Genomic DNA, 12895 nt, shown 5'->3' with positions numbered 1-12895 from the left:
AGCTTTCATCACGCCCGACGGGCTTTACGAATTCACAGTCATGCCCTTCGGCCTCTGCAACGCGCCGGCTACTTTCGAGCGAATGATGGACTCTATCCTTCGAGGCCTCAAATGGAATGTTTGCCTTTGTTATTTAGATGACATTGTCGTCTTTTCAACTGATTTCGCAACCCATTTAACCCGCCTCGAGAAAGTCCTCGCGTGTATTTCTGCCGCGGGGCTGCAACTGAATCTGAAGAAGTGCCATTTCGCCGCTCGAAAGCTTACGATCCTTGGCCACGTGGTTTCAAAAGACGGCATTCATCCTGATCCCGCCAAACTTACAGCCGTTTCAGCGTTTCCCAAACTGACCACCATGAAAGAGCTCCGAAGCTCCATAGGCCTGTGCTCTTACTTTCGGCGCTTCGTTCGCAATTTCGCGACGATCATCGCTCCTTTGACCAAGCTCCTCGCCGGCTCTAGAGACCTTTCAGCCTGGTCTGCCACCTGTGACGATTCTTTCAATGAACTGCGCCGCCTACTCACGTCGCCGCCTATTCTGCGACACTACGACCCATCGGCACCCACAGAGATCCACACAGACGCTAGTGGTGTCGGGCTAGGCGCTATTCTTGCACAGAAGAAAGACGGCTTCCAAGAGTACGTCGTTGCCTACGCAAGCCGAACTCTTAGCAAAGCCGAAATCAACCATTCCGTCACTGAAAAGGAATGCCTGGCCATTATTTGGGCGATAGAGAAATTTCGACCTTACTTGTACGGACGCCCTTTTGACGTCGTGACTGACCACCACGCCCTCTGCTGGTTGTCGTCACTGAAAGATTCAAGCGGTCGCCTCGCCCGATGGGCATTACGCCTCCAAGAATATAATATTCGCGTGGTCTATCGCTCCGGCCGGAAACAATCGGACGCAGACGCTCTATCCCGTTCGCTTCTACTCCCTGACCCGGACTGCTGCGAAAGGCTAACCTGTGATGCCACTGCCGTCACCATCGCCGACATGCCATCAGAGCAACGCAAGGACCCGTGGGTTGCTTCGATTCCAGACATCCTGGCTGGGCGGACGGCTTCCCCCCCTTCTCGCTCGTTGCGTCGGCAAGTCGAGCACTTCGCCACTCGCGACGACGTGCTGTACCGACGCAACTACGCACCCGGTGGACGTCAGTGGCTACTCGTGATCTGCGATCCGAAATTTGTTCCACGTTTCATGACGACCCCCAATGTGGACACGCAGGTTTCCTGAAGACTTATTCTCGCATACGTCTCCGATATTACTGGCGTGGCATGTACCGTTTTATACGACAATACGTTCGGGCCTGCTCGACATGCCAGAGACGAAAAACTCCCCCTTATCACGCCAGCAGTACCTTGTTACCCTTACCATGCCCATCCCGATCATTCGACCGCGTCGGCATCGATATCTATGGTCCCCTTCCCAACACTGCTGACGGTAACCGCTGGATCATAGTTGCCGTCGACCATCTCACGCGGTATGCCGAAACTTCATCCCTTCCCTCGTCTACAGCAAAAGACGTTGCGACTTTCGTACTTCACAACATCGTATTACGTCATGGAGCACCTCGGGAGTTACTGAGCGATCGTGGTCGCGTATTCTTGTCAGACGTCATCACAGCATTGCTGCGTGAGTGCCACGTCGTTCACCGCACTATAAGCGCCTATCATCCCCAGACCAATGGAATGACAGAGCGCTTCAACCGCACCCTTGGTGACATGCTGTCTATGTATATCTCGTCAGATCACTCCAATTGGGACCGAGTGCTCCCATTTATCACGTTCGCCTATAATACCGCCATTCAAAGCACTACTGGGTTCTCTCCTTTTTTCCTCCTTTACGGACGCGAACCTTCTTGCACTATGGACACCATTCTTTCGTACAAACCTGACTCCTCAGAGTCCACGACTTTGTCTCAAGCCGCTACATACGCTGAAGAATGCCGCCAACTGGCCAGATCATTCACAACCCAAGACCAAGGACGCCAAAAGCACCACCATGACGCATCAAGTAACACTACTTCCTACGATCCAGGTTCACTCGTCTGGCTGCATGTCCCTTCTGCTACACCTGGCCTTTCTACCAAGTTGGTCCCCAAGTATCACGGCCCATATCGTGTGCTACAAAAAACGTCACCAGTGAATTACCTCATTGAGCCACTGGAACCATCTTCTGACCAACGTCGTCGTGGCCAGGAAATTGTCCACGTCTCGAGACTTAAGCCCTGCTATGACCCTCCCGTGTTTACTTGTCCATAGGTCGCCAGGATGGCTCCTTATTTCGCGGGGAGTAGTTGTAATGAATTAATGAATCTGAATAACGGACGCTCTGCTGGCAATGAAGAAGACGACGATGATCGGTGGCTGCAGTAGTAGCTCGCGCACGCCGCTCGCCATTAGCCAGACCTGCCTGATAAAGCATATTTTGCCAAGCTGCGTCTCAACATTTTTCAACATACAACACCTCTATTTTAATATATATATATATATATATATATATATATATATATATATATATATATATATATATATATATATATATATATATATATATATGTTTCACTTTTTTTGCAATAAAGAACAGTTGTGAGCAAGCACCATTTTTTCTTTCTCTTTTGCTCCTTCTCTGTCCTGTGTTTCTAGTGTTGCGCTGTCAAGCTCACGATAGTTACCCTGACCATGTTGTCAACTATACAACAGTGTTGAGCATGCAACAGGCTACTGGTCTGCACTGCAGACAATTAAAACGGGCACGAGAGTTTGCATAATATGAACTAGCAAGTGAGACAAGGAGCTTACCCGCAGTGCTTCATGTTCTGGGGCTTGTCCATCCGCAGGGCGATCTTGATGCGCAGGTCCTGATCCTGGGCGTTCTTGGGCACCACCATGCGGTACCACTCAGGTGCCTTGGTGCTCAGGGGGTTTGGGTGCAACAGCACTTTGCCCAGCTCCTTGTCGTCCAGGGACAGCAAGCCCGGGCTTTCGGTGTACAGCTTCACCTTGACCAAAGGCAGCGGCTGTCCCGTGGTGAAGTCCCCCTGGGTGTCCCACATTGGCTTGGAGGCCTCAGCGTGGTCCGTCTGCAGCTTCTCACCCCCCTCCACCTCCATGGTGCAGTAGACGATGCGGTTCGGAGCCAACGACTTAAGCCCTTTCACCTCCATCACCACCACCTGCAAGACAAAACGAGAGGTGACAAAGCAAGCACCCTCCTACCATTTTCGCTCGCTAACTTGTGAATGCAAGCATTAAAGCATTTCACTAGAACCACTGCTGTACATCTTTCATTTTTAATGGCTCCGCCATCTAGAATTTCTTTTTCTCCGTGATCGAGCAAGGACCCCTTCCGAATCTGGTTGAATCGTCATAGAGGTTTCTTTGGCTGAAGATCTTACGGTAGTCAAGTACCCACCAAAAGAATAGTGCCACGTTTCTTTCCCTAAATTTCGTTATCACCCCGTTACACTATGTTCAGCAAAAACCGCACCTACAGTGTTAGAGAAGCTTCAAGGCTCTAGTAGATCATTTTGTTAAGATTACGCCCACTTCGTTAACCTTTCAGATTATTCTGGAACCTACGTTGCCGTTAGCAATAATACTAGAATATTCGATGGCAAGGGTATAAATGCCGACACGATTCGCCACTTGTCAGTTCATCGACGGCCGACGCTCTGTTCGCTGCTATCAGTGCCAGTGTCTTGATTTCCTTTAGCGTGGCGACAAGTTCGGCCCAAATAAACAGTTTCTTCTTTAACATGAAATCTGCTCCCTTTGTTCACGTCACGACCCCGCGACATCTGGTTGAGGTGCTGCTTCGTTCATGTACCGGACACCCCTGTCAAGCCATGAACCGAGCCCACGTCGTGAGCCGAGCACCGAACAAGCCACAGGCAGCAAGGTTTACCTCCGGAGTACGGGCCTCTACAAGACAAGGCTCGGAAGACCAAGGCCATGACCTTGATCGCGGCAATGATGACGACTGCTGCGTCACAGCCCGCAATCGTGATGCAGCCACCGAGGGAACCACCGATTTTCCAAGGGTCATCGTTTGAAGTCCCGGAGGTCATAGCTAGAGAGCTATGACCGAGTGGTGGCACTCGCAAAGAAGAGGCTGCTGCGGTGCTGGAGACATGGGTGCAGCTGCCCAATGAAAATGTCACCATTTTCACAGAAGAAATGAACCACCTTTTCGCGCACGCTGACCCCAACATATCCGAGGAGAAGAAGATCCGTCTGCTCATGCGAGGAGTCAAGCAAGAACTCTTTGCTGGGCAGACCAGGAACCCTCCAAAGACGGTCGCCAAATTCATTTCCAAAACATCTACGACAAAGAAGACGCTCGAAATGCGGACACGGCAATACAACTGTAGCTTCTCGTCTAAGGCTACGCCGACATCCAAGTGCTAGGAACCACCAACTTGCATGAGACGATCCTAGCGATCGTGCAAGAACAGCTACGAAAATTGCTTCCTTCAGCGAACCCTCACGTGGACTTCATAGCGGACGTTGTAAGCCAGGAGATCCAGCAATCACTGAGCATTTCTCAGTCTCCCGAGCCGCAGCTGCAAGTAATGAGCTTTGCTGCTGCAGCCCGCCGTCACCCCCCTCCTCCACGCCCATGCCAGGATGCCGCTCCGTCGCACTTCCGTCGCCAGACGCTACCGCCGCAACTATCACCACCGAAGTCCTGACGTTCCCCAGCGGGACAGCGCACCGATATTCACCAGCGGGAAAACCGATGTTTGGCGTGCACCCAACAACCGCTCGCTTTGCTACCACTGCGGCGAGGCCGGGCACACCTACCGTCGTTGCCAGTACCGACATAATGGTCTACGGGGCTTCAGCATCAACACACCATGTCCCCAATGCGACAAACGACCGGATGACATCGCCGACTACCGCACGGGAGGGCAGTTGACATTCCAACAAAGCCGCTGCGCCTCACCGCACCACGGGCACTACACCGGCCCTGCTCTGGGCCGATCTCTGAGCCCTTACCCAAAAAACTAAGGGCAGCAACCGATGAAGGTGCAGTTGCTCTAGAACGAACTATCGAAGATCCTCTGCCGCCAACGACGATGACGCCGCAACAAAATCGAAAGCGCCTGCCGTAAGACGAAAAGGGTCTTGATGTCGAACCTTCGCAACATGAAGACGTCACGACGCAATATGGAAGCAGCGGAACAAATAAGTGTAGCCATCATCCAACACCACGACCCAACCGCAGCGCACGACGACGAACCAGCAATCTCGACGTAATATTTGATGGCCACCTCGTCAATGCTCACGTCGATACTGGAGTCAACTATTCCATCGTCAGTGGGCCTTTCGCGACGAAGCTGAAAAATGTGAGGACTGCATGGCAAGGCCCTGAAATTCGGATCGCTGGAGGTCACTTAAAAGCGTTGATCGGAGTGTGCACAGCAAAAGTCACCATCAATAACCAGACTTATCCTGCAAGCTTTGTAATCTTGCAAAATTGCTCCAGGGAGGTGATACTGGGGATGGACTTTTTAAGTCAACACGGCGCTCTCCTCAACCTGAGATCTGAGTCAATCACACTAAGCTCAGAAAACATGCTATGAAACACTACAACACCGAGGAATCACGCATTGAACGTGCTAAAAGAGCAGGTGACCGTGCCACCTTTCTCCAGCGTCGTCATTTCCGTTGGCAGCGAAAAGGCCAAAAGCCTTGAAGTGTCGTCGAGGGTTATCAGCAGCTTCTTCTAAACCGTAATATTTGCGTCGAAAGAGGTATGGCTGCGCTGCGTGACAGCAAAGCAAACGTGGTGCTGACAAACTTCAACCACGAATACAGGCACCTCAACCGTGGTAAGACGGTCGCCTACATCGATGAATTCATGGAGACCAGGAATTGATTCGCTCTTTTCGATGCTGCCTACGCTGCTTCGATGAATCGAGGACCCCAATCAAATTTTGACGCCAGCCTGAGTCTTTCGAAGTGCAAGCAACACCAGCTCAAGTCCCTGCTCTTGCGATTCAAGGACTGCTTCTCGTCATCGAGAATTCAACAAACCCCAGTCACGAAACATTGCATCATAACAGAAGAAAGTGCCCGACCAGTTCAACAAAGCCCGTGCCAAGTCCCAACGCACGAACGCAACACCGGGAAAAAACAAGTCGACAAAATGCTACGTGACAACATCATTCAGCCGTCCAAGAGTCCGTGGGCGTCACCCGAAGTATTAGTGAAGCAGAAGAGCGGGACCCTCCTACGTTTTCACATCGATTACCACTGCCTGAACAAAATCACAAAGAAGGAGGACGCGTACCCTTTTCCACGTATAGACGGTCCCCTAAACCGACTCAACAACGCGAAATACCCTTCTTCGATGGATCTCAAGACGAGCTATTGGCATATTGAGATTGATCGAGAGAAGACGGTCTTTATAACACCAGATGGCGTCTCTCATAATCATATAGTGGTTTTGGGACGTTAAACCCCACATATCAATCAATTATAACACCAGATGGCCTCTTCGAGTTTAAGGTCATGCCATTTGGTCTTTGCTCAGCACCTGTGATTTTCAGCACGTTATGGGCACCGTGCTGGCTGGATATTGAAATGGCAGACTTGCCTCGTGTACTTGGATGACGCCAACGTGTTTTCCTCGAACTTCAACGAGCATCTCCAGCGCCTTGAAGAGGTACTTTGACCTATCAACAACTCTGGACTAACCCTGAAGCCAGAAAAGGGCTGCTTTACATACAAGGAGCTGTTGTTCCTAGGACATGTGATTAGCAAGTCTGGAGCCCGTCTCGACCTACGAAAAACATACGCCATCGGTGATTTCCCGCAGCCCACTGACAAGAAGGCTGTACGCTGATTTCTCGGATTGTGCGCCTATTACACGCGTTTTGTCAAACATTTTTCACAGATCACCGCGCCGCTAACTCACCTCACAAAAAGCAACGTCGTATTCAGGTGGGAAGCGGCACAACAGGAAGCATTTCAGGAACTTAAACGGCACCTTTAGACACCACCGACACTTGCGCATTTCGACGAACATGCCATAACAGAAGTACACATCAACGCAAGCAGCGTAGGACTCGGCCCCGTCCTTGCGCAGAGGACTGACTGCATGAAAAGAGTTATCAGTTATGCTAGCTGGTCGCTATCCAAAGTCGAAGCCAACTATTTCACAACAGAAAAGGAGTGCCTTGTCATCATATGGGCAGCGTCAAAGTTTCGCCCCTATCTCTACGGCAGGCCTTTCAAAGTTGTGAGAGACCACCACGCCTTGTGTTATCTAGCTAACTTGAAAGATCCTTCGGGTTGCCTCGTACGGTGAAGCCTCAGGCTTCAAGAATTCGACGTGACCGTCGTTTACAAATCTGGAAGAAAACACTCCGACGCCGACTGCTTGTATCATGCCCCGGTCGAATTACCGCCGCCTGACGGCCTGGATGAGGACAGCTTCTTAGGAACAATAACTGCCGACAACGTGCCGAGCAACAGCAAGCTGATCTGGAACTCAGAAGCCTTGTGGAATACCTCGAGGGCAGCAGTACGAATGTTCTGAATGTTTTCAAGAGAGGACAGGAGTCGTTCTTCTTGTGAAACAGAGTTTTCTTAAAGAACTTCTCGCCTTTTCGAGCCGACCACCTCCTCGTAGTTACGTCAGCGGCGAGACCAGAAGTACTTGAGGCCCTACACGACGACCCGACGACAGGAAAACTCGGTGTTTCCCGCACGCTTGCGAGGATACAAGAAAGGTACTACTGGCCAGGCCTTACTACCGATGTCGATTGTTACGTGACGACTTGCTGAGACTGTCAGCGATGCAAAACACCACAGACAAGGCCAGCAGGCTTTCTTCAGCCAATCGAACCACCTCGCCGACCGTTACAACAAATTGGGATGGCCATACTGAGGCCCTTTCCGACGTCGAATTGCGGAAACAAATGAATCCTCGTAGCTACTGACTACCCACGAAGCCAAGACAAAAGCCCTGCCCAAAGGTAGTGCATCTGAGGTAGCCAAATTCTTCATCGAAAACATTGTCTTGCGTCACGGTGCTCCGGAGGTCCTTATCACCGACAGTGGTATGGTAATAACCGCTGAGCTAACCAAAGCGATTTTAGCATACAGCCAGGCAAGCCACTGCCATATGACAGCATACCACACACAGACCAATAGACTCACCGAGCACCTAAACAAGACCATCACCGACATGCTGGCCATGTACGTCAATGTCGAACACAAAATGTGGGATGAAATCCTTCCCTATGCGACCACCGTATACAACACCGTCGTATAAGAAATGACGCAGATCACGCCGTATAAGTTGGTCTATGGAAGGACCCCGGCAACGACGCTCGACGCCATGTTACCCAATGTCACCGACAAAGAAGACCTCGATGTGAGCGAGTACCTTCAGCACTGAAGAGGTTCGACAAAGTCCCCACCTCCGCATCAAGAACCAACAGACGACGGATTGCCGCCGTTACAATCTTCAACGACGCTTCCCGGAATACCAGCCCGGTGAACGTGTTTGTGTATGGACGCCGATAAGCCAACGTAGACTGAGTGAAAAACTTCTGCGACGGTTTTTGGACCATACAGCATAACTCGACGTCTCGGCCTACTCGATTACGAGGTTGTCCTCAACGGCATCACAAATTCTCAACAACACTGATCGCGACCTAAAGTCGTCCATGTCGCGCGCTTTCATGCGCGTTAATGATCTCCAACAGTTATTGCTGTATCGCAACTTATTGCTTGTTCTTTCTTGCATTATTTTTTGTATTTTCATCTTCTGTTAAAGCATCGGGACGATACCTTTTTCAGAGTGGGGCAATGCCATGTTCCTTTCCTCAACTTTCGTTATCGTACCGTTACACTATCTTCAGCGCAAACCACGCCTACGGTGTTAGAGAAGCTTCGAGGTTGTAGTAGATCGTTTTGTTAAGATTATGCCCACTTCGTGAACCTTTCAGATTATTGTGAAACCTACGTCTCTGGTAGCTTTATTGCAAGATTGTTCGATGGCAAGTGTATAAATGCCGACACGCTTCGCCGCTTGCCAGTTGATCCAAGGCCGACGCTCTGTTCGCCACTATCAGTGCGGGTGTCTTACTTTTCTTTTGCGTGGACACAAGTTCAGCCTGAATAAACAGTTTCTTCTTTGACGTGAAGTCTGCTCCCTTCGTTCACGTCACGACCCCGCGACAATAGCAACAAAGTATGCGGCTAGGTTTAGATCACTCATCATTTCATAGTATAATACAATAATTGTTGACGTCTCAAAAACACCACATCATCATGAGAAACACCGTAGTAGAGGGCTTCGGAAATTTTGACCACCTGGGGTTCTTTAAGGTGCACCTAAATCGAAGCACACGGGCCTCGCACATTTTCGGCTTCATTGAAAATGCGGCCACCAATCGTTCTTGGTGCAGTTCCCAAATGGTACACCACTATGGTGCATTTTAAAGCAAGGATCCTGTGAAATGCCATGAAACATTCAAAATAAATGAAAAGTCACAGTTTCGCCACAAAGGCGAACCAATGAGTGCAATAGCAACAACTTGGAATGTAACGCTGAGAACGGCAAGCAGATCGAAACATGCAGCATGCTGTTCACGCAAAAATGTCATTAAAAAACAACATACACAAGGCAAGAGCGAAATAACAATGTTTACCGCATGAAACTTAACGTACTGTTTAAACAAAAACGATGCACAAAACGTAATCACAAGTACAAATGAGTGCAAACTAACAAGCGTCCCAGTTGTTATAGTACTTCGCTGTGTATGATAAGCGCACTATTTTCACAAACAGAGCCTGTGCAGCGAGCAAAGTGACCTTTGTGGACCCAGCAACTAACGAAATTGTTTGGGTGAAAGTCGAAAGCACACAATTTTCCTCACCTAAGGATAAGCGCGCATGCACTAGCATCTAACCACCACCCCCCCCATTCACAGGGCAAAGTATGCGTGGGAGATAAGCGCATATCTGTGCATGAACCCATGCTTATCTCCTACGCATCCAAGAGCTGAGTGCCGAGTGCAGGTGTCTTTTTTTTTTCTTTCTCGAGTTTTCATATATTTAGATACCTATACAATGAATGACAGCAGTGGTGATGGCAAAAACCAGCTAAGACTGTCTATATAATCACTATGGTAATAAAAGCCTTCAGGCTTTCCTGTTAGGCTTCGAGAGCTTCTCTTACTCTCTTGTTTTATACAACACAAACAAGTAGCAGACAACAATGCCAAAGAAAGTATAGGGGTATCATTAGAAGTAACTCTGATAACATACCTTTGACATCTTAGTTCTCATTTATATTGGGTCTATATAAGACAAAAGAGCTCCTAAACTTTCAATTCTTTCCTCCCTTGTTCAATGTGCTTTATTTAGCACATTGTTTTCGACATGTTCCATGGGTTTCCCTATCGAATAATGAAGGCCCAAAATACTGCATATTCTTGCATATAACCCACCCCTGCATGTAACCCACACTTCAACTTTAACCCCGGAAAAATTTTAAAATGCATATAATAACTTCTGCATATACCTGCACTCCAATTTTTAAACAATAAAAAAGGCACATTTTCCCAATTTTTAGTGCAGGTTACATGTAAACAAATAAAGCTAGTCTGAATTATAACCTAGGGTATGATGATTAGAGGCTGGATTTTTAGGCACTAAATAAGTGTGTTTTAGGCGCCAAAGACAGGCAGGTAAAACACTGTTTTAGGCCCCCAAATTCAAGATTATAAGCACAATAAACTTCTACAAAAATTAAAATATACCAATACAACGACGTCGGTGACTTGTATCAATGGCAAGAAGCAAGAAATGATATTGTTTAAGACTGCAGAAAAGTACCAATGATTGAACATGGGCATGCATTTTCCGCGCTATTCGCAGTATGTGGTCTTTCGTTTTATTGTCTAGCATTGTGCGTCAAGTGTCCACCCTTCAATTAACACTCTCTTGGGTCTCTTTCGTTTAGTTGCGGCTGAGAAGGGCAGCGCAGGAGCAAATAAACAGACCACTGATACCCCAGAAGAGAGGATGCTAGGTCTAATCGTGTAGGACCAATTTCTCCCCTATCGGTAAACACCTTAAAGGGTCCCTCACCAGGTTCGGGCATTTTGAGCTGACAAGTGTAATTGTGCACTGGGCACTCCGGATCATTCCTGTTATTTTGCAAAATTACATGTCGTGGAAAAACGCTCAATTTCCAATGAATGCCTTACCCTTCTCGCCTGTGTGCGCCCCAATATTTAGGGAGTGACGTACAGCAACGAACGCCACTCTTTTATGTTCAAATTGGTGGGCTGACGTCGCATACCATACGTTCTTCATCAGAACTTCCGTTAAATGCTAGTCATATCTAGAAAAACTGATGAAAGATGTCCCGTCTCCTGATTGTATCCTGCATTTTAAACGGTACCTCATTAAGGGCGTTGCATGTGACATTACTCTACTTGGCATGTGCAATTTGTGTGTTCTGTTGTGTAGTATGAATGAAGAGTACTTTGGTTTGGGCTGGCTGCTTCATATCACTTTGAAAGAGAAGCACAAAGACAAAGGGAAAAGAAAGATGGCGCTCTTTGTCTCTATTTTTCTTTTCCCTGTGTCTTTGCACTGCCCTTTCAAAATCAGTGTAATGATTGAAAGCTGAAAAAAATAATGAAACATGCAAACGGAATCAGAGCTTGTTGTTATTTTTATTTTTGTTTTGAATAGCCTCGAAGTGCTATTCACTAATCGGTCCTCATTTCGCCTCCACTTCGGTGGACCAGTGGCTATAGGTGCTCCCCTGCTGACCCTAACGCCGCGGATTCGAATGTGTGTCGTGGCGGTCACATGTATATGGAGGTGAGGAAGTAGATGCCAGTGTTCTGCCCAATGTCAGCATCTTATGGTAGTTTGATGATGATCATCATTTCTGCTTGCACTACCTCGCATCCAAAAATTTTTGCAGATAAAATTTCCCTCGGATGACAATGAAGATATGCTTGAATCTGTCCCTGCATTTCACACAGTTAAATCACATCAGCCTAGTGCTAGCAACTTTTTATAAGTTTTATTAAATAAAATCACAATAGCTTTTATCAGTTGTTCCCGATTGCCCTACTTAGCCTGCTCGTTACAAAATTTAAAAGGCCATCATCAAGATGGCGTATATTCATCAGGAGCACCACTTACCTCGAGTGTGAACGAGAGCACAATGTCCAGTTTTGACAAGGTCGTCTCAGTGTCCTCTGCCAGACCTTCTTTCGAAAGGGAGGCCTGGCTCCTGCGACAGGGGCACCCAGGTTAGTCCACACTTTCGTAGTACGAATAAAAGCTAGGTACACTTGCTGCAAGTGCTGCTGAGCTGTGTGTGTGTCCTCTTTCACCCTGAGTCACGCTTTACAGCATAATTAAAGAGTAGCATGTAGATATAGCAGTGGCAAGGTGCATTTGAGCTGACGTTGTATTACATACACCTTTCCAGCACCTGTTACGGCCCGCACCACTGCTCGGCATTGAACTGCATATCTCATTATGCATTTTTTGATGATTCATGATAATAAAAGACACGCAGTGCACATGGAATGTTTCAAGTTGTTGTTAGCATGCAGCAATAAAAACAAATCACTCAATCAAAAGCTTTATAAAAACTCGTCTGAGCAAAGTTTACATTCTACTTGCCTAACATGTAAAATTAGAGTGCATGGCCTCCATTCATAAAAAATTGCCCGCAAAATGTCAAGCATCACAAGATAAACACAAGCATTTGATTGAATTCAGGCAAAAAACTGAATTTTCGAGAGTGAAAAGCACTAACACTCAACTGTCACAATAATTGCTATACAGGGCTACACAATCATGTGATCCAAGATGCAATAACATTTATGCATGC

At 47.9% G+C, this 12895-nt stretch overlaps 1 protein-coding gene across 1 annotated transcript in view; it reads right to left on the bottom strand.

Annotated features, from left to right (window-relative positions):
* Nucleotides 1–12895, bottom strand: part of Cadps (calcium-dependent secretion activator 1) — a 721673-nt gene that overhangs the window by 633370 nt on the left and 75408 nt on the right. The window contains exons 8-9 of the mRNA XM_075882731.1: nucleotides 12196–12286; nucleotides 2809–3182 (exon numbers count right to left, since the gene is read on the bottom strand). Coding sequence (XP_075738846.1) covers nucleotides 2809–3182; nucleotides 12196–12286 — 465 coding nt within the window. The remainder of the gene's footprint in view (nucleotides 1–2808; nucleotides 3183–12195; nucleotides 12287–12895) is intronic.

Source organism: Rhipicephalus microplus, unplaced genomic scaffold, assembly GCF_043290135.1.
Source record: "Rhipicephalus microplus isolate Deutch F79 unplaced genomic scaffold, USDA_Rmic scaffold_13, whole genome shotgun sequence".
Lineage (NCBI taxonomy): Eukaryota > Metazoa > Arthropoda > Arachnida > Ixodida > Ixodidae > Rhipicephalus > Rhipicephalus microplus.
This window is presented reverse-complemented; position numbering and strand designations above follow the sequence as displayed.